Genomic DNA, 23,118 nt, shown 5'->3' on the forward strand with positions numbered 1-23,118 from the left:
GTTTGAATTTAAGATCACAAATCTTTAAATCTACTTGACCCAGACATCTTTGCAACAAAACATTTTTTTCACATTGGGTCCATGTTTAAATTTTGAACATATTTCATGTTTCTTATATACAAAACATAAATTGTTTGGCATGTGAGAAGCCATGCAAGAGGGCATGAGTCTCTATGGACCACACGCACAAGCGCTTGCATCTCTACGGACAAAGTTCACAAGCGCTTGCATCTCAACGGACAAAGTTCACAACACTCTGATTGTTAAATAACACAATACTACAGTTCTTAAACAACAAAACATTGTAGTTACATACTCCCAAGACACTTATAAGTTATCTAGAGATAAGGTATCTAACAAGCACAAGACCACTACGGGCTCCAATTTTATGGCAGCTACGGCCATAAATCCAATCCAAGCATGTGCACATGTGTTTAGTAGTACTACAACTACCCACAAAGTGATGTGCAAACATGTATCTACAAGCATGTGCATCCATATATACTCAGCAATTGCAAATTGTATCACATTCTACATATTCACATGAGAATTATATGCATGTACCCATGCATACACACAACTATGCGACAATGTAGCATCAAAAGCTTAATGAAATGCTTAAGCTAAAACAAGGTTTACAAGATACCATACTCCTCTCATAAAATATGAGAGAGAGTTGATCCCTTTATAGCCTCTAGGCTAGGGTTTGGTACACACAAACCTTATCTCAACATGAGATGGTTTGCTACTCACACACACACATATGTTATCTCTAATATGAGCATATAATTTCAACACCCCCTCAATGCGAACCATGGGACATGGGAAGGCAATGGACATACTCATGCACCAAAAAACAAGGGAAGAAACCTTTATAACATAGGCTTGTACAAGAATTGGCTTGTGAATTATAATGTGTGCTTATTACAACACCCCTTTATCATAGGAGTCTCTCATTAGGAGTAGAGGTATTGGATACAAAGTTCCCCGCCTCTTGTTTAAAGACATGTTGTGGGACACCTTGAATTAGTGTGCCCTTACTCTCCACACTTACTACATTTAAACTTATTAGGATACCTTTTGAAACATTGATCAGTCGTATGCCCTTTTTTATTACAATAAGAGCATTTAAATTTATGCTTCATGATAAGAGCCTCATTTGATGTAATAGGAGAAGTCGATGTAGATCCTCCATTCTTTACACATAGTCGTTTATCTTCTTCAAGGAGAGCTTCCTCGATGCCTTCAAAGGTAGGGTTGGGAAGGTTCTTTAGGGTGGTGAGACGAGGTTGGAAAACTCATTGGGCATTTCCTTGAGAAGAACTGCCACCGTGTCCTCCTCTTCGATTCTTGCATCAATGTTTTGCAACTTGTCCCATTATTCTCTCATGTTCCTTATGAAGCCTCCAAGGGACTCTCCATTCCTTATGAAGCCTCCAAGGGACTCTCCACCATTCTTCATTTAAAGACAAAAAAAATTCACCTTGAGAGAGATACGGGAGTGCTTGCCCTTTTCTCCATACAACTTTGCCATCTCATCCCATATTGCCTTAGTGGTCTTCATGTTGGCCACATGATGAATGAGCTTTTTGTCCATATTTAGAGCTATAATGGACTGAGCTCATTCACCATCTTCCACAACTTTGGAATCATCAAAATCCACCACCTTCATGCCTTTCACCAAGGGCCACAAACCCTTGCCCATAAGAGTATATAACACTTGGACTTGCCAAGTGTGAAACCCATCTCCATCAAACTTGTCAATGACATGTATCTTTTAACATAATGATGATGGGGAGGTAGGAGAGGTCTTACTACTTGCCTTATAGAATAGCAAGAGCAGTGTCTAGCTCCCTACAAACCGGGTGACCCAACACAAGAGAGGAAAAAACAAGCTTAATGACTTGCAAAGGCAAATGCTTATGGCAAAACACTATAAAGACTTGCATATGAATATGGCCTTCAATTAAGTGGTGTTAAAAAAACATAACTTAAGAGTTCAAACCAGATATTATAACCTTAGATTTGAGATTCTTTGAAGGCAAAATGATGGTTAACTTGTCCAACTTGTCGATGAAGACACAAAAGCCCTTTCTTGAGTATGGTGCCTTGGAGTTGCTTGCTACCTTGAGATGTCAAGAACCTTGTTAGGCCTTGCAAGAGAGACCAAGACCAACATTGAGATGAAGTAAGCAATAAAGCTTAGAGAGAACACTTAATTAGCAAAAAAACTAGGTAATTAGTGATATTTAATCACTAACTATGATTATACTGAGGAGGCTATTGGCTAAGCCCTCTTAGAGCAAGAAAACACATATACGTGCACACCTACAACAACAGTGAGGAATTAGATGATGGCGGGCACGCAAGATGGCAAATTCATTGTACAACTAGAAAACATGGAGTTTTGGGGAAGGTGACAATGTCGCAGCGTCTGCGACCTAATCCACCGAATTAACCTAACAAGCTAGAGCGCCCAGAGGTGGGGAAGGTTCTCACAAAGTTTTGTGGGCAATGATACACTAAGCTGGGAGCATTCAATCCTCTGCCAGCTATAGGTATGGTTGGAAGCTTGGATTTTTGTGGAGAAAAAGTTCAAAAAAACTATAAATGGGATGACCTACACGAGTGAGAGAGAGAGAGAGAGAGAGAGAGAGAGAGAGAGAGAGAGAGAGAGAGAGAGAGAGAGAGAGAGATTGTAGCAAAAATCTTAATGAAATGCTTAAGCTAAAACAAGGTTTACTAGATACCTTACTCCTCTCACAAAATATGAGAGAGAGTTGATCCCTTTATAGCCTCTAGGCTAGGGTTTGGTACACACAAACCTTATCTCAACATGAGATGGTTTGCTACTCACACACACACACACATGTTATCTCTAATATGATCGTATAATTTCAACAACTATTTGGGGTTCATCGTGCTTAAGTTGAGTATGTACTTGCTCCAGTTTAGGTGGAACATGGTTAGATTCCATCTGCTCGATAAATTAAGAAAGTACATGACATGTAATGTCATCTTGGGAAATATTAGTGGGTGAATTTCCTTGTGTTCAATTTGTAACTCCGTAAAATTTGTAATCCAAGTGGTTGGAGTTACATGTAGCCCAAGATTTATCGGTTTAATCTATAAGTATACTTTGGAGTGAGTATTGTAGAATTTTGAGATTAGAATTTTAATCTCCTAAACAGTGAACACATGGTTAATATTTGTCGCTTATACAAATGGTGATATTTTGCATCTCTTGGGTTTTTGGGATGTGAAATCATCCAACCAAAAGAAAGGAGGTTCATTTTCTGTCACAATAGTTTTCGTGATCATTTGGTAGCATAGGACATCAACTGTTCTATGCAAACTCTTGCAACCTTGGTGGTATGGGACACCAAGCCAAACACAACAAATTAACTTTCTTGGCTTTTGATTTTTGTGGTGCATCGGACTACTAAGAAACCTTATGTATCATGTGCATTCAAGGGATATTTTAAAAACCCCTTACCTCTAAATTTTTCATGAATAAAATGACCCCTTTTTCTTTATGGAATTGTAGATTCTTTTTTCAAAATCGATGTATTTTTATAAATTTACCATTAAATTATGAATTAAAAACCCCCTTCATTGTTGTGAATTAATTTGTGTCCGTAAGTGGAGATCCCAGTCGTTCGTCCGACACAGAAAAGGCAGTGGCTGATCCTGATGTCATGATGACCAACGATGATCTTTTTGATGATAATTTGATCAACACAAAATAGTTTAAGGCTCTAGAGTCCCATACTTTAGGCATTGAGGCCAAGTACAATAAGATACTCCTCTTTCTTCAGGAGTTAAAGGATAACATGCAAGCTTCTACCACTGTAAGTACTTCAGTGGGAGGGATGCTAGTGGCTCCAGCCCAAGGGGGCAACATGAATGTCGGTACATCTCACTCTAGAGATGCTGCTACTATTCTAAAAGATTTAAAACCTCTGACTTTTAATGGGGAGCAGAAGGAACGCAATAAGGATGCGGTCAACACTTTTTTTACTAAAATGGCAGGATTTGCATCGATTGCATCACACTCTAGAGGAGATACGTGTGCTTGAAGCGAGCTTAACTCTAGGAGGTAAAGCATACAAGTGGTGGATCACACTCTAGAGGAGATACGTGTGCTTGAAGCGAGCTTAACTCTAGGAGGTAAAGCATACAAGTGGTGGATGAGCTTGGAGTCCAAAAATCGACCTACTACATGGGCTGAATTTGAAAGTGCATTCATGAAATCATTTCTTCCAGAGAATGAGATGGATCATAATTGAGAAGCGTGGGACAATTGTGAGATGAGAAATCTCACATTCACTCAGTATATCTCCAATTATAGAGAAATCATTCTCACGTTGAAAGGAATGGATGACTTTCAAAAAATCAGTGGATTTATTCATGGATTAGATTTGGACTATAAGAATCAGGTTAAACAAAATGAGCTAAAAACTTTAGAAGCAGAAACTAAATTTGCTTAGATTTTTGACGACACTATAGAAAGAAAAAGTGTGCGCAGAATGCACAACGAACATAAAGTGTGTCCGAGGGTTCCAAGCATCAAGGTAAAAATTAAAAAAGGGACCTAACCAAAAGAATGACCAATCTAAGAAGATTAAAGGACCACAAAAATTTCTGAAGCATGAAGATTTTGAAAGAGCTTAAAAAGAAAATTTATGTTTTCACTGCATGGAAAAGGATCATAGAGTAAACTATAGTGTCCTAAGCTAAAAGAAAATGAGAAAAATCAACGTGGTCAAAGTAAAGAAAAACAAGTGCACACTACTCAAGTCCTCCCTCTAGAGACTTCTCGTAAGTTTAAAGAGGTTCAAGTTTATCATGCTGATTCTACTCATGCGTGTTGTGTCATGTCATCGATGTGGGTGCCAACATTTGGACCACATGAGTTGGTTTGAATGCATGGTCATGTTAAAGGTCACAAGGTACGAGTTATGATTGATGATAGTGCCATGCACAACTTCTTGAACTATACTTTAGTCAAGAAATTAAAGTTGCCCCACAAAGTCTAAGTGATCATAAGTATGTGGTTTCTTTGATTAATGGCTATGATAAAGATGTCTGGGATATAATAGTTTGTGATGTTAAATTAGTCATTCAAGGTTATGAGATGCATTTGGATTTTCAAGTTATGCATATCACTCGAGCAGATGTTATTCTAGGTCGAGAGTGGTTATATAACATTGGTCCATCTTTGTCTAGAAGTTATTTGCATAATGCTTTTGAATTTGAAGTAGAAGAAAGTGTGCGTGCAAGGTGAACATGATGTACCCTCCTTACCTCTTATATGCTCTATGGAACTCAATTGCCTTGTACAAGCTAATGAAGTAGAAAACATCTTTTGGTGCTACATGAGTCTTGATGATGTCATATCCTTTTTCGCATGTGAAAACATAAGTGGTTTGAGTGAGCATAGTGTTAACATGACTTCTATTGAATCAAAACAGGTTAATGAATCCTTAAAGCAATTGTTACAACAATTTAAAGATATGTTTCCAAATGAATTACCGAAAGGATTATCGCATATCTGTAATGTTGAGCATCCAATTGAAGTAATACCTAGCTCAAATTCAATAAGTAAGCCTCCTTATAGGCTTACTTATTGAATTTGAGCCTCCTTATAGGCTTAGTTTTAAGGAAGCACAAGAAGTAGAACGACTTTTAAAGGAATACTTTAAAAGTGGATTCATTTGACCAAGCGCTTAGCCTTGGGCTTCACCAATTCTATTGTTGAAGAAAAAAGATAGGTCTGCGATTATGTGTAGACTATCGTGGTTTGAATCAAATCATGTGATTAAGAATAAGTACCCTTTGCCATGAATAGATGAGTTGTTTGATCAACTCCAAGGGGCAAAGTAATTTACGAAAATCAATTTACGATCCGGATATCAAGTCAGAATTCGAGAAGCAGATGTCCAAAAGACTGCTTTTCAAACTAAGTTTGGTCACTATGAGTTTTTAGTCATGCCCTTTGGTTTGACTAATGCTCTGGCCACATTCATGACACTCATGGATATTGTCTTGAAACCTTATTTAGGAAAATTTATCGTAGTTTTCCTAGACAATATCCTGATCTATAGTCGTACTAAGAAAGAACATCTCGAACACTTACGGCAAGTATTTGAGTTACTTAGGAAGCATTCACTTTATGCCAAAGAGAGTAAATGTGAATTCTTTGTAAATGCTATATATATATATATATATATATATATATATATATATATATATATATATATATATATATATAACATAGAATAAATTTATATGTTTATTATGTAAATAGATCAATTAAACATTCTTATTATTTTTAAATCCAAAACGTATATTTTTGTTTATTATATAGTAAATATATAATAAATATATAGTAGGCGGGTTAGGCCTACTCTAGCCATCCATCTCAATGGCACTATCTCTATATCTCTAACTCCATCTCTATCTTCTATATATATATATATACATATATATATGTATGTATATATATGTATATGTATATATATGTATATGTATATATATGTATATATATATATATATGTATATGTATATATGAAGAGTTTATTGAAGCTGCCATGTGGCAAGAATTTGGGGGTTTGGGATGCAATTTAGAGGTTTGAGGGGTAGGCTCCTATTGCTCCTATTACACTAGGAAGAGGGGTAAGGTCTCTATTCTTGGAAGAATGCAAGAACTTTTAGAGAAGGAAAGTGTAGCTTTCCTTAGACTGTGTAAGGTCAACTGAACTTTACCACATTATAGAACAATTTGCTAAAGACTTGTAATAGTTGCACAAATTTGTTGAATTAAAGTCCATGTGATTTTTAGCCACAAGAGAAAAACATACATGCAAATAAATTACTTATTTGTGCATGCAAAACTATCCTAAAGGGATGATCATCCATGGAGATACACATTAACCAACATCATAGCGTTGATGTGTATTCTCTAATGCACCATGCCATGCATGTCCCCCATGTGTATCCATATCTTATCAACATGCAAATGCATGTCCCTAGTTGCCATGTTGTAAATTCTTGAAAGTTGCCTAAAGTAAACTTGTAGAGGGGAAAATGATGTCATAGCCATCATAGGGTGAAAGTTGACATTTAGACTACTTATCCACATCATCACTTCATGTGTTTGGTCATTAGAAGACATCAAACAACTAAGCTAAACTTTGGTGATTTTGGCTTACTTTTTCAACAGTTTTGAGATTGTATCCTTCATTTGGTATATGCAAAAAGTTTGCTCTTATGGGACTCATGTGAGAAGAGAGTTTATTCAAGGGTTTTTTTGACTAGGGCAACAAACATTCATGAAGTGCATACATAAACTTAGAGAAAAGTGTGTAGCTGAGACAAGTTATGAATCTAAAAAAATAGCAAATCTTACATGGGTGTGGATGAACATTAGCATGCTTTCTATTAAAAAGTATAAAACCAAGAAAGGTTCCTTCACTTTGTGTCATGTGTCATGAATCATGCATTGTATGCTAATATATTTCAAATCATGCATCTGATATTGTTTTAGATGTCATGTAGTCCTTTGCCATAAATTGTGTGTATTATGTTTATGTTGTATATGTCATGTCTACCAATCAAATATACATATGCCAAGCTTTTAATAATGTGTGTATCATTTGTCATGTAAACAAATATACAAGGTTATTATACATACATAACTTTAAACCTACAAGTACTTCCTTCCATCAAGATTCCAATGCCAACTTTTCAAAAATAAATACAATAATAAAAATAATTATGTAAATAATTATCTAATAATCTATTGGGTTGAAAAGGAAGGTGAAGGAAGGTCCGTGAGTGGAGGACACATCACCCTGTAGAACACAAACAAAAATATAGAACAAATTGTGGAGTTTTGCTACTACACAAATGCAAGTGTGCCAAAAGCTACACCCATAAGTATTAACAACCATAATAATTGAAGAAGCTGAATTAAAATAAGAATTCAGAGACAAAAACACACTAACAAGTAGTGGGGTACATATGTTGTGGATAGGTGGTGTTGGGGCCAAAGTTACACAAAAAATTTTAGTGTATATCAACTTCAAGATCTTGCCACACTAATAGGTAGTGTTGCGGATAGAAGAAAGGTGTCCTTAGGCCAAAGATGTAGAAAAGATTAAAAAAATCCTAGTGTAGTTCAACTAAGATCATGCCTTCTTGAGCCTGCAAAGATATGGACATTGGCTTAATGATCCATTGTCTAAAAACCCTTCTTTTGATGAATTCCCCTTAGGAGGTGATTGAAATTTTAAGCCCATGGGATTCGTATCAATGTGAGACACATTTAGGGGAAGATTAGTGTTGGAAAAAATTATACCTGCATTTCCTTGTCTATTTCCTTAACACCACTCTCCTTCATACTTTTTTTGAAACTACTTTATATATAATAAGGACCTTTGTTCTCAATGATGGGTGGCTAATATGGGATGCATATTTAAGTTTATTGATAATTTCTAGGCTTAAGTCAAATATGATTAACCAACCCACTTGTGATTTTGAAAGATGTTGAGGCACATGCTTTCAAGGGTAATGCTTTTTTTTGTAGAGAGGGTGAGGGGGAAATGCCCAAGAAATTTAGGGTAGTAAATTCATGTACTTCAAACTTAGCAATGAGAGGAAAATATTTATCATGTACAGGTACTATAAACATTTGAAATAAAAATGCATATTCATATATTATCATACTATATATAATAAAAGAGTAAAAGGGTGACCATACATTCTATTACACCATATATATCATACTATATACTATGCCATACTATAATAAAAGAGTAAAAGTGTGACCATACATTCTATTACACCATAGATTGAATTTATTTGTAGTAAACAATGAGGATTGAATTTAGAAAAAGCTTTGTTTTTTTTTCTAGTTCTTGCATTTCAAAGATTATATCTTGTTTATGGCTTTGGCCATCCTAATTTGGAGCACATTTAATCAAGCCACATTTAAAGCTATGACTTCTGTTCTTTAATGCATAAGCTTGGTAAATAGAGAATGACATTACATTACTTAAATGTATAAGACATGTGAAAAGAGAATGATCTACATGTTCAAGGGTAAGCTCATTGTAAAATTTAGTTATTCCATGCTTTGAGAATTGACGAATGTATGTATTGATGGAAAGGCAAAATAAAGCTTAGATTTTATGATGATAAATAATCAATGAGAGTGTTTGATAGACAATCATCAAGAAACACAATGCTTTGGTCAATGAAATCAATGATCATAATTTGGATTGATTATGTATTGGGAAAGAATTGTTACAGTTTTCATTCAAGAATATAAAAACTTAATGGATTAAAGACAATCATCAAGAAACACAATACTTTGGTCAATGAACTCAATGAGCATAATTTGGATTGATTATAAATCGGGAAAGAATTGTTAAAGTTTTCATGCAAGAATAGAAACCTAATGGATTAGAGATCTTACTCATCATTTTTTAAACTTTGTATGTTCATCAAAGAAAGATAAATGTTTAAACTCGACTTGATGGGTTATAGTGTATAATCAGTATAATGAGAATGTATTGAAATATCATGACTTAAAGACAACATACATAAAATTATAGTCTACAAGTAGCCTCACCTAAGGACCAAGAAAAAAGATCACAAGTGTCCATAGAAAAATATAGAGTTAAAGATGTCTCCCCACATGAAAAATATAGAGTTAAAGATAATATCCAAACACAGAATTGTGGACAATTGCAAGCAAATTTACCACTAGCCAAAAAATCAAAAATCCTTGCCCACTCGAATCCCTCTCTCTTTCTCACTATATCTAGAACCTCAAAATCTCTCTCTCTCTCTCTCTCTCTCTCTCTCTCTCTCTCTCTCTCTCTCTCTCTCTCTCTGCCCAAGCTCTTCATTTTTGAGAACTACCATGCCCCTACTAGAAATAGTCTCCACAAGGATTTTCATGATTTTTAATTTTTTTTTTGGAATATGTAGGAAGTTGTTTTGTCATCACCATCGTGAATAGGATGTCTGAGCATTAGGATTTCCTCTAGGAAAAGGATTCATTAGGAATACCATTGGGGAGTAGTGCTTGAAAAAATATTCTAAAAAAAAAAAACCAAGGTCCAAGTGAAAGAAAGAATACTAGTTGCCTTACTTGGATTATTAATTGATTAAAATCTAAAAATTTTAAGATTTTGTTCCTTTCAAGGTGCTCCAAATTTTCTTTTAAAAAATAATGTAGGTGATTGGAGGGAAAAAGTGAAAATTGACAAATATTAATACAAATTGGTAAGGTGTACTAAATGATTGGTGTGGCCACTCGCAAATAGTGAAAGTTGACAAATATTTGTGAAACTAATAGAAATTGGTTGAATGATTGGGAACAAAAACAATGAAATGATAACTGACAAATATTTGGAAAAAAAACCACACCAAAATAAAGTGAGAATTGACAAATATTTGTAAAATTAAGTTAACATAAATGAGAAAATTAATCGATAAAATTTTGAAAAGAGGATCGATTGTTCTATCAATAAAAAAAGATATATTATTAAAACAAATAATAAGTTAAAATAATGGGGATATAGTAGTGAAAATTAATTGATAAAGAGGTATTTTGTAGAAATCTCCACATTTCTCTAATATAATTAAAAAAAGAATTGGAATTTGCTTATAATAGTGCCAAACATTCAACAAAGGGATTTAGTCCATTTATGTTAATGTATGGTTTTCAACCCCACGAGCTCCACCAGTGGTCGTTGGACATGAGAAAGAAAAGATACAAAAGGTTAAAGGTTTTCTTCAAGATATCCAGGAGATGACAAAAATCGCGAAAGATAATGTTAAGAGAGCACAATACTGTGCTAAACACTATGCATACAAAGATCGTAGATAAATCATCTTTGAGGAAGGTGATAAAGTGTTTTTAAAGGTTCCCGCACACTCCGAATCTTTGAAAATGGGGAGAAGTTCAAAGCTATCTCCAAGGTATTGTGGTCCATTTACAATACTTAAAAAAGTAGGTAGTGTTGCTTATAAGTTAGCTTTACCAAAAAGCTCTAAAGTTCATCCAGTTTTTGATGACAGTAAACTGAAAAAGAAGTTGGGTGATGACGATAATCTCGTGAGTCAAGAGATCCTAGTAGAACTTATTGAACCCCCATCCTAGTAGAACTTATTGAACCCCCATCCTTTTACCACATGGACCAGAAAAAGTCTTGGATTTCCAAGAGAAAAGAACTCGACACTCTATAAGACAGGAGTGTTTAGTTAAGTGGAAGGATAGACCAAAAGAAGGTTATACCTGGGAAAAGGTAAGCACACTCAGAAAGAGGTTCCCGAATTTCATTTTTGAGGACGAAAACTCCTCTTAAGGAGGGAGTAATGTCACGACAATGGAAATAGTGGGAGCCTGGAGAGCTCAACCGTCCGGGCAAGGCACGGGTTGGGTTTAGGGAAGCCAAAAGGACCAAGTACAAACCCAAGAGTGGCCGGGCACTAATAAGAGTGTCTAGGTATGTGTGAAGAGCACTTTTGCTTAAAAGAGTTTGGGTCTTGATATAGGAACCGGGGTGAGCTTTTGGCTATGGTTGGGGAGAAGAAGGAGCTCTTAGCACTCTAGTATTCGAGAAGAAGTTGTGCAACTGAGGCTGCCTTGACACAAATAAACATAATTATTTATTTCTTATAGTAGATTTATAATAAGTATATATATAAAAGTTATATATATAAGAATATAAATTTGTTATATATTAAAGATGTGTATTCATATATATATATATATATATATATATATATATATATATATATATATACACACACAATAAATTTATATGTTTATTATATAAATAAATAAATTAAACATTTTTATTATTTTAAAATATAAAATATATATTTTTATTTATTATATAGCAAATATGTAGTAGGCGGGTTAGGCCCACTCAAGCCATCCATCTCATTGACACTATCTCTATATCTCCAACTCTATCTCTATCTTCTCTCTCTCTCTCTAAGAGGGGTAAGGTCCTATAATTCTAGGAATTTGAAAAATATCAAGTAGGGAATTATATACATGCGAAGCACGGGTTAGTTCACTTTCTAATAATTTTTTGGTGTTGGCCCAAATGGAACACTGTACATCAAATCATGTGACAACAAGTTGCAAGTCATGACCCACCACCATGATTAAGCGTTCCCTTTGGGTATATACCCTTGCGTGCTCACACATTTAGATTTGTAGGTCGTAACCCTCACACTAACCTCACACTAACCTTACATCTCGTCATTGGTGGCTGGCTTGCTTGCTTGTCAATTTGGTGTGGCCAAATTGCCAAGAGTGTTCAATGTGTAGTTGGGTAGTTGTGGAAGTGTTTTCACACTATGCTCAAGCATAGACGCTATCTATGTGGAAATCATCATTGTTGCTATGTTGTGTAACCTATTCTTGGAAGAATGCAAGAACTTTTGAAGAGAGGAAAGTGTAGCTTTCCTTAGACTATGTGTAAGGTCAATTGAGCTTTACCACATTATAGAACAATTTGCTAAAGACTTGTAATAACAGTTGTGCAAATTTGTTAAATTGAAGTCCATGTGATTTATAACCACAAGAGAAAAGCATTTTTGATGTTGTAGAACATGCAAAGGAATTTCTTAAATGTCAGAGCACATTCATTGAAGTTCTTGAGGATTTGAGCATTTCTAGCATATACTAAAGGCATGATGTTATTTGATGCCTTAGTAGCAATCTTTCATAGTTGCAAGTGGCAACTATGGTTTGGTGTTCTAGATGAAACACGAGTATTACATGTTTCCTTGGTCGTAGTACTTAAGGAAAATATGTGTTGTGTGTCTTGCTTACCTTGTTGTAGTACTTTGGGAAGTTACAAGCGTAAATGACCATATGGTCTACACACATACATTGTGTACAACTTTTTGAACCGTTTTCGCATACAAAAACTCTTCTTAAAGGGAAGAATAAATAGGTTGAAAATTTTTCTTCCAACTAAAAAGATGTGAAAACATTTAAGCTCGCTACGCCCTTTATCAAACATCTCTATACAAACTATATGGCCAACCCACAAATATAGTGCTGGGTAGAGATAGAAAGTTGGATAGTCATTTTTGTAGGAAAATCTTTAAAGGTTAAATATTACTCTAAGTAAGAGTGAGGTCAACCATCCGTAGATTGATGGTGGTTAAACTGAAAACCCAACGAGGTTCTGTAGATGAATAATCTAGTAGAGAGGAGTACCTCTCACCTTTGGAATCTGTTTTTTGTTGTTCATCACTAGATTTTCTCCATTTACATTGTTTTATTTACTCTAGTCTAGATCTCCTATGGCCGTAGAGCTATGCAGGGAGAAGATTCAACAAGTTGGTAGCATAGCGTGGTAGCATAGTCTACAAATATTTAGTAGCCTAGTCTAAAAATGGTTGGTAGAATTGTCTACAAACTTGAATTCCTAGAGAGATCTCAAGTACATCTAACTTTGGTGCTAGTGGCATGCAAAAACCAGGGCACGTAGTTTGCCTTAAAGTTCTAGTCGAGAGATTGGAACATGAGGTTTACTGTATATCGAATCTAGGTTGGAAGACCGTGGGCAGTCGAGCTAGTGTGGGAAGGTAGGCCACTATATAAGCCCGACAATGTGGACACTTATCCACATTCCTTTATGGTTGGGTGGTGGCCATGAGCTCGAAGCCCTCCTTGGCTATGACGTCATACACAACGATGTAACAATCAACCATAAACACAACAAAACAATTTTAGGGAGTATTCAAAAGATTCTTTTAAAGATTTTAATTGTTATGAATATTATCTAGTTGATCCCATACTTATTATGGTGAGTTGCGGGTTGTTAAACCATGTGACCTAACATCCCCTCACGTGCTAGTGGTGTTGCCACCAATGTCTCTAGTACTAACTTCATATCATATGTGGATGTGTGCCCCATGTCATCTAGTCGTGTAAATTGTTCAACCAAGTCATAAATTATTTGTGCATGCAAACTATCCAAACCAAATGCGACTGGACCTAAAGGGATGATTATCCATGCAGATACACATTGACCAACATCATAGGGTTGATGCATATTCTCTAATGCACCATGCCATGCATGTCCCCCATGTGTATCCATATCTTATCAACATGCAAATGCATGTCCCTAGTTGCCATGTTGTAAATTGTTGAAAGCTGCCTAAAGTAAACTTGTAGAGGGGAAAATGATGTCATAGCCATCATAGGGTGAAAGTTGACATTTAGACTACTTATCCACATCATCACTTCATGTGTTTGGTCATTAGAAGACATCAAACAACTTAGCTAAACTTTGGTGATTTTCGCTTACTTTTTCAACAGTTTTGAGATTGTATCCTTCATTTGGTATATGCAAAAAGTTTGCTCTTGTGGGACTCATGTGAGGAGAGTTTATTCAAAGGTTTTTTTTTGACTAGGACAACAAACATTCATGAAGTGCATACATAAACTTAGAGAAAATTGTGTAGCCGAGACAAGAAGTTATGTAAATCTAAAAAAATAACAAATCATATAGGGCTGTGGATGAACATTAGCACGCTTTCTATTAAAAAGTATAAAACCAAGAAAGGTTCCTTCACATTGTGTCATGTGTCATGGATCATGCATTGTATGCTAATATCTTTCATATCATGCATCTAATATTGTTTTAGATGTCATGTAGTCCTTCGCCATAAATTGTGTGTATTATTATTATGTTGTGTATGTATGCCATGTCTACCAATCAAATATACATATGTAAGGTTTTAATGTTGTGTGTATCATTTGTCATGTAAACAAATATACAAGGTTATTATACATACATAACTTTAAAGCTACAAGTACTTCCTTCCATCAAGATTTCAATGCTAATTTTTTTAAAAATAGAGACAATAATAAAAATAACTATGTAAATAATTGTCTAATAATCTATTACGCTGAAAAGGAAGGTGAAGGAAGGTCCATGATTGGAGGACACATCACCTTGTAGAACACAAGCAAAAATATAGAACAAATTGTGGAGTTTTACTACTACACAAATGTAGGAGTGGCAAAAGGCGCCCATGACCACACTCATTAGTATTAACAACCAGAATAATTGAAGAAGTAGAATTAAAATATGAATTCAAAGACAAAAACACACTAACAGGTAGTGGGGTACATATGTTGTGGATAGGTGGTGTTGGGGCCAAAGGTACACAAAAACTTTTAGTGTATATCAACTTCAAGATCTTGCCACACTAACAGGTAGTATTGCGGATAGAAGGAAGGTAGTGTTGCGGATAGAAGGAAGGTGTTGCGGATAGAAGGAAGGTGTCCTTAGGCCAAAGAGGCAGAAAATATCAAGAAAATCTTAGTGTAGTTCAACTAAGATGATGCCTTCTTGAGCTTGCAAAGATATGGAAATGGGCTTAATGACCCATTGTCTGAAAACCCTTCTTTTGATGAATGCTCTTTAAGAGGTGATTGAAATTTTAAGCACATGGGATTCGTATTAGTGTGAGATAGATTTAGGGGAATATTAGTGTTGGCAAAAAATTATACTTGCATTTCCTTGTGTATTTCCTTTAACACCACTCTCCTTCATGCTTTTTTTGAAACTACTTTATGTATAATAAGGACCTTTGTTCTCAATGATGGGTGGCTAATATGGGATGTATAATTAAGTTAATTGATAATTTCTAGGCTTAAGCCAAAGATGATTAACCAACCCACTCGTGATTTTGAAAGATGTTGAGTCTTCAAATTTAGCAATGAGAGGAAAATATTAATCACGTACATGTACTATAACTAGTTGAAATAAAAATGCATATTTATATATAATCATACTATATATAATAAAAGAGTAAAAGTGTGTTCATACGTTCTATTACACCATATATATCATACTATATACTATGCCATACTATAATAAAAGAGTAAAAGTGAGACCATACATTCTATTACACCATGGATTGAATTTATTTGTAGTAAACAATGAGGATTGAATATAGAAAAAGCTTTGGTTTTTTCTCTAGTTCTTGCATTTCAAAGATTATGTCTTGTTTATGGCTTTGGCCATCCTAATTTGGAGCACATTTAATCAAGCCACCTTTAAAGGAATGACTTTTGTTCTTAAATGCATAGGCTTGGTAAATAGAGAATGACATTGCATTACTTCAATGTATAAGACATGTGAAAAGAGAATGATCTACATGTTTAAGGGTAAGCTCATTGTAAAATTTGGTTATTCCATGCTTTGAGAATTGACGAATGTATTGATTGATGGGAAGGCAAAATAAAGCTTAGATTTTGTGATGATAAATAATCAATGAGAGCGTTTGATAGACAACCATCAAGAAACTCAATGCTTTGGTCAATGAACTCAATGATCATAATTTGGATTGATTATGTATTGGGAAAGAATTGTTAAAGTTTTCATTCAAGAATATAAAAACTTAATGGATTAAAGACAATCATCAAGAAACACAATACTTTGGTCAATGAACTCAATGAGCATAATTTGGGTTGATTATAAATCGGGAAAGAATTGTAAAGTTTTCATGCAAGAATAGAAAACCTAATGGATTAAAGATCTTACTCATCATTTTTTAACTTTGTATGTTCATCAAAGAAAGATAAATGTTTAAACTCGACTTAATGGGTTATAGTGTATAATCAGTATAATGAGAATGTATTGAAATATCATGACTTAAAGACAACATACATAAAATTATAGTCTACAAGTAGCCTCACCTAAGGACCAAGAAAAAAGATCACAAGTGTCTATAGGAAAAAATAGAGTTAAAGATGGCTCCCCACATGAAAAATATAGAGTTAAAGATAACATCCACACACGAGAATTGTGGACAGTTGCAAGCAAATTTACCACGAGCCAAAAAATCAAGCATCCTTGCCCACTCAAAAGCTTGAATTCTTCTCTCTTTCTCACTATATCTAGAACCTCAAATAGTGTGTGTGTGTGTGTGTGTGTGCGCGCGCGCTTGCGCACGTCTCTCTCTCTCTCCCCCCCAGCGGTTCTCTCTCTTTGTGTCTTAGCCCAACTCTTCATTTTTGAGAACTACCATGCCCTTACCAGAAATAGACTCTACAAGGATTTTCATGATTAAAAAAAAAACAATATGTAGGAAGTTGTTTTGTCACCATAGTGGATAGGATGTTTGAGCATTAGGATTTCCTCTAGGAAAAGGATTCATTAGGAATACCATTGGGGAGTAGTGTTTGAAAAAAATATCCCAATAAAAAAAACCAAGGTCCAAGTGAAAGAAAGAATACTAGTTACCTTACTTGGATTATTAATTGACTAAAATCTAATTTTTTTAAAGATTTTGTTCCTTTCAAGGTGCTCCAAATTTTCTTAAAAAAAATAATGTGGAGGGAAATAGTGAAAATTGACAAATATTAATACAAATTGGTAAGGTGTACTAAATGATTGGTGTGGCCACTCGCAAATAGTGAAAATTGACAAATATTTTTGAAACTAATAGAAATTAGTTGAATGATTGGGAACAAAAACAATGAAAGGATAACTGAAAAATATTTGGAAAAAAAAACCACACCAAAATAAAGTGGGAATTGACAATTATTTGTAAAATTAAGTTAACATTAATGAGAAAATTAATCGATAAAATTTTGAAAGGAGGATCGATCGTGATATTAATAAAAAAAGGTATATTATTAAAACAAATAATAATGGGGACAAAATACTGAAAATTAATTGAAAAAGAGCTATTTTGAAATTAAAAAAAGGAGATTAATTGATAAAATTTTGAAAAGAGGATGGATACTGATAATAATAATAATAAAAAGGTCTATTATTAAAACAATTACGTTTACAAAACTGAGTGATCCTGCACCGTCCGCCATCGCCGAAGTGCGCTTTGAAAAAGTACAGAGGAGCCACTGAGAAGATGGATGCTTTCTTCTCTTTAATCCATATAACAAATCTGTCCTCGATCGAGGCAAGCAATCTCAGCCTCCCCGCCCCGCCCCGCCCTTTTGATTTAAGCAAGGGGCGCATAATCCAAGATCTGAAGCTAGGGTTTGCAATCTTTAAAGTTTAGGGTTTCGCGGGCCTCTGCACATGCGTGCCAGCTCCTGCCCTAAACTCCGTGCAGAATTGATACATTGAAGGAAGAGATTAAAGCATCTTTCCCAAGGTTCGTGTTTTTTTTAAAATGGAATCGTCCCCATTTGATCTTCCATACTTGGCAGATTAGGGTTTCTGGGATTTGGAGAACCGCCATTTTTGTCCGAATAGGGTCTCTGTCGTCTTACTGCCATTTTTGTCAGATAAGGATTTCTATGGTCTCGTACATCTGCCAAGATAAGTCTGGAGATCTGCCATTTTTTTTCTATCAAGGGTTTAAACTTCATGTGGTTTAGGGGTCTGCCATATTTGTCGAATTAGGGTCTCTATGCTGTATCTGTATCTACCGTTTCTATCAGTTTAGGGTCTCTCTGGCATTGAAGATCTTCCATCTGTCGGGTTAGGGTTTCTGCTGTCTAGATATCTATTAGCTTTTGTGTTTTCTCGAGACCATCTGGCGGCTCAGGATTTCAGAGATCTGCCATTTTCGCCACGTTAGGGTTTCCGTGTCTGCCATTTTATTTTTCTTTTTCTCGATACAAGGGTATTATGACCATGATGCACAAAAGGGTGGACAAGGGTATCAAGCTCTTTGGCGTCCGGGTCAACAACACAGACTCCCCCTCGGCCATGAGAAAGAGCGTGAGCATGGGAAACCTCGCCGGCTATGCCTCCCCTGAGGCACCATCTCCTTCTTCTGCACAGCCTGACCACACCCTGCAGCAGGAGGGGTATGCCTCTGATGACCTTGTGCAGACTACCAGCAGCACACGGGAGAGAAAGAAAGGTATTTGATGCCAAGTGAGCCGCATACATGTAGAACACAGTGAATGCTTTGTGTTAGTGGAGGTCACACAGCTATGGTCGTCATGTATTTCTTTCTTTTGCAGGAGTGGCGTGGACAGAGGACGAGCATGGTCTGTTCTTGATTGGGCTCCAAAGGCTTGGAAAAGGAGACTGGAGAGGCATTTCCAGGAATTTTGTGAAGACCAGAACTCCCACACAAGTTGCCAGCCATGCACAAAAGTATTTTTTGCGGCAGAGTAATATTAACAAAAGGAGGCGCCGCTCTAGTCTGTTTGACATCACGCCAGATAAGGTGAGTTGATGCATCAACTGAAATGGGCCATCCATCAGAAGGGTTGGGAGCTGGACAGCAGCTGCCCATCCTTGGATGGGCAGCAGCAGGCAGGAACATCTGTGTAAACAGCTCTGTTTTTGGTCTAGAAATCCGTTAATGTATCCAGGTTTCTGGGGATCAGATCATGTACTTTCAGGTCTTCATGATTTGCTGCCCTGTGTGGTCTTGCTACCGGTTTCAAGCATTGACTTGGTGCGTTGTTGCAGGTCCCAAGTGTGACATGTCAAGAGAAAGCAGGCAAGGAAGACATTTTGCCAGAAGGAACTGATCTGTGCCTTGGACAGAAACTTCCGATCAATGATGGCAGTGACATGGACTCTGATATTATAGCAGTCCCTGTAGCAGGTTTCCCTGTGCCCTTACTCCCGAGCTTGCACTCTGACAGGCCAGCGAAGGCACCGGGGGTTACAAACAAGGCTAAAAAACATGGCCAACCCCCAGAAGCAGGGGGCATTGAGAGCATGGATGGGGTGCAGCAAGCAGCTGGCATTCCTATCTCATCATTTACTGAAGGGTACAAGGGCATTCCCACCTTTGAGCCCCCCTTTTTTTCCTTGTTCACCTTTTACCATTGGGCTGGCGTGAACAGCTTTGACCATCAAGGGTTAAGGCCGGCCAATCCCAACATTGTTAAGCCCACTCCTGTAGTCCCGCAAGCCCCAGTTAGGATTGATGAATCTTTGAAAATCTCTGAGCTTAGTCTTAACGCAACTCGGCCTGTGATGGAGCCAACACCTCTGTCTGTTAAGCTGTTGGAAGAAGGCTCCAGGCATTCAGCGTTCCATGCCACATCGTCAGTTGGCACTACCGACATAGATAATCAAGGGAGCTTGGGCAGTGCAATAAGTGTTGCTTGATTACTGATTGAATCTCCTATTACGTATGTACAAAGGATTGGATTCATGTGCATAGGTTTGCTCTGGCTTGTTGTAAAGGTGCAACTAACTTTGACATGTAGTGGTGTTAAGGTGGTTACTAGGCCGGTTACAAAACATCCATGCCTGTGAGCAGGGGGCCCCATCCAGGCCTCTCGTTATGGATATACAGGCATTCTTACCTGTTCAACTCCCAGCCCGTGTGGGGAATATTCTGTATCCAGCCTTAGAAGCAATGATCCCACAGTTTAATTGGCTTTAATCATGAGAGTCACCAATACCCCTTGCCAAGCCCTTGGACGTTCTTCCTGTAACAGAATCTCAAATATTTTTAGCTGTGGAGAAAGTGATTGCTGTGTTTCCTGTCTTCCCATTTGCTACATGATTGAACAGGCAGAGAGCTTGTTTATCACAGGGGTAACTTTAAAATGTGGATCTTTCAGCTAAGCTTCATGTATGATTGGTGGATTTTTTGTATATAAATTATTTACTTAATGGATTTTCAAGGTGAGAGTCGTATGGTTCCCAGGTGAGTGGCTGCCTAGACATGTCAGGCATTGCTCAGATGAAAAAGATCTAAAATTATTATATGCGATATGCAATGTGGCTGGTCAGAATGGTATGTTGTATAAGCTTCTGCAGGGAGTAATAGAGCTACCTTTGTGGAGTGCTCAGTGTCTGCCCTGCCTTAGCATTAATATCTTAGGAGTGTGAGCACTGAGCTGCCCCTATGTGAGTAGTTGGAGCAGAGCTAATAGTCACTGCATTTGAGGGTGCTGATGGTTAGGGATCAAGGAATTCCTGGGTTCCGTAATAACGAAGCTAAGGTATCTGGATGCCATACTGCTAAGCAATAAGATGGAATCCAAAACAAGAATCAAAAGTAAATGTTTGGCTGCAGTAGATGGATGCCAAGAGCGAGTATGAGTATGGTGATAGAAGAAAAAGATTATATGTCTATTTTAACATTATCCTCTAGCAAATGGGGCCTGCAGCAAGACTTGTCAGCTGCAAGACACAAAGCAACAATGAGGGCAGAGATTAAATGACTATGTGATAAAAGGAAGATTTTACTTTTGTGTAAACATTCTTATCACTAGTTTAACATTAGCCTCCTGCAAATGCGGCCTTCAGCGGTGTGAATATGTATTGATTTTGTCTTGAAGGGCAAAATAAGTAGTATGGATACACAAAGATTAGTGATGTGTAACCCTTAGTTGTCAGGTACTAGATGTATCCATTGTTACATGGCTATAACTAGTACACACTTCGATAAGAAAATAGAGAGAAAAGTATCTTGAGTGGAAATTAATTGTTTTTGACAATTTTCAATTTGAGAGTAGAATTGAGATTGATAACACAACTAGCTAGCCCAAGTCTGATAGCATGGCATTTGCCACACCTATCCCATGCCTAACGTGATCTTCTGTATGAGCTCGTTCTTCCAAGCAAGCACACCTCCATGCTCTCATAGCACACCCCATCAACTAATCTAGCAACACAAAATCAGTATCCCAATATGGACTCAGGCAGCATCATGTCGTTTAAATCATTGTTAGTATGACACAAAGACAAAAAAACTCATGGATTTTTCCAAACTTAGGATTTTTCTTCCCAACAAGTGAAAAATTTCCATAGTGATGCAATCAGTCACTACAAGAACATCCAAAGATACAACGTGACCTCCATTATGAGAAATTATATTATATACAACTAGTCCTTATTCAGACTTAGGTGTCCAAAACTTATTAACCAAAGCCTTGGTTGGCCAGTATCTCATAATGTACAACATTTATAGTGTCGTTACATAACACTTATTAATGTCCTCAATGGAATGAGCATCTTTGTTAATCCAAAATGGGATTAATGTTCTCCCCCTACTTGATATAGGTTCTGTCCTTAGAACCTCTTATCTAGGTTCAAAGACTTGGTCGTCAAACTCATGTCTGTAGAAGTTACGGCATGATTGAAGCTTTTTGAGGGTTTTTCTGAATGCTGAGTGGGAAGTCCAGAACTCGGTGTCTCGTTTCTTTGAATGTTACATGCATGTATCTTGGTAGACTCCTGAGGCGCTGGTAGTAGAGCATCATCCCTTGTTTCTCGGGGCCTCTGCATGTCAAAGTAAAGTTGTTTTGCATCATATCCATCATATCTTTCTTTTGGCTAGTTTATCAGAGTCATGATTAACTTCAGAAATTGAACTGTAGTCACTATATCTGGATCTGGTATTGTTCGCTATGCTCGAATCCATGTTAGCATCTGATTCTTTTGATTGGATATATTCGAAAATACTGAGGGCGAGAACTGTGGAAAGTCGTAGAACACATGTGAGTCCCTCTGTTTTGCTTCATTGAATCAGTATGGCGTGAGTCTCGGCTTGATTGGCGTGTATAGTGGGTCGACTCTTGGTTTAGTGCGGAGCTTTGGTATGTCCAATTGTATTGTGGTAAGGTGAGGTACTCATTTTGCCAGTCAAGTTGTATGCCAAAATCTTCCAGGCGAGAGTTGTCACCATTTGTTTCTATTGTGTAATACCCATCCCTTGTATGCACTGGATTTCGCTTTTGCCATCTGCGAAAATAATAACTTATTATAAATGTAATAATTCTAATTTCTTGCTGATATGCTAGGTGTGGATTTGCTAGCTTGGTGTGCCACGCCACATTCTCCCACAAAGTCCCTTCTCCGTCCATCAACAACAATTCCTCTATGTCTGGAATCTGGGCCAGAGAGGGTATAGAACATGCGCTTGCTATCTCGACTCTATGATAGAGTAGGCTTCTAGCAGGATCATACATGTGGGCTCAAAGAGTGTTATCTGCATAAGTACTTTGAACATTTTGGCTTTAATAGTGGATTTCCTACTCGGATTAGGCCTTCGTAGTTTGTAGTGGACAAGGATTCCAGTATATTTTCATTAGTAAAAGGTGTTATGTCATCCCGAGGAGGGTGTAGAGTACGCACCTCATCAAGCTGCCTGTGTGGAGATACA

At 36.7% G+C, this 23,118-nt stretch overlaps 1 protein-coding gene across 1 annotated transcript; it reads left to right on the forward strand.

Annotated features, from left to right (window-relative positions):
- The first annotated feature begins 17,956 nt into the window (after window positions 1–17,956).
- Window positions 17,957–20,631, forward strand: LOC147630004 (transcription factor MYBS3-like). The gene is made up of 3 exons (XM_086811579.1): window positions 17,957–18,897; window positions 19,001–19,209; window positions 19,458–20,631. The coding sequence occupies exons 1-3, from the start codon at window positions 18,660–18,662 to the stop codon at window positions 20,106–20,108; spliced, it is 1,098 nt and encodes a 365-aa protein (XP_086667705.1). The 5' UTR covers window positions 17,957–18,659; the 3' UTR covers window positions 20,109–20,631.
- The last annotated feature ends 2,487 nt before the right edge of the window (window positions 20,632–23,118 follow it).

This window comes from Cibotium barometz, chromosome 17, assembly GCF_041138505.1.
Source record: "Cibotium barometz isolate CiBa-2024 chromosome 17, ASM4113850v1, whole genome shotgun sequence".
NCBI classification, from domain to species: domain Eukaryota; kingdom Viridiplantae; phylum Streptophyta; class Polypodiopsida; order Cyatheales; family Cibotiaceae; genus Cibotium; species Cibotium barometz.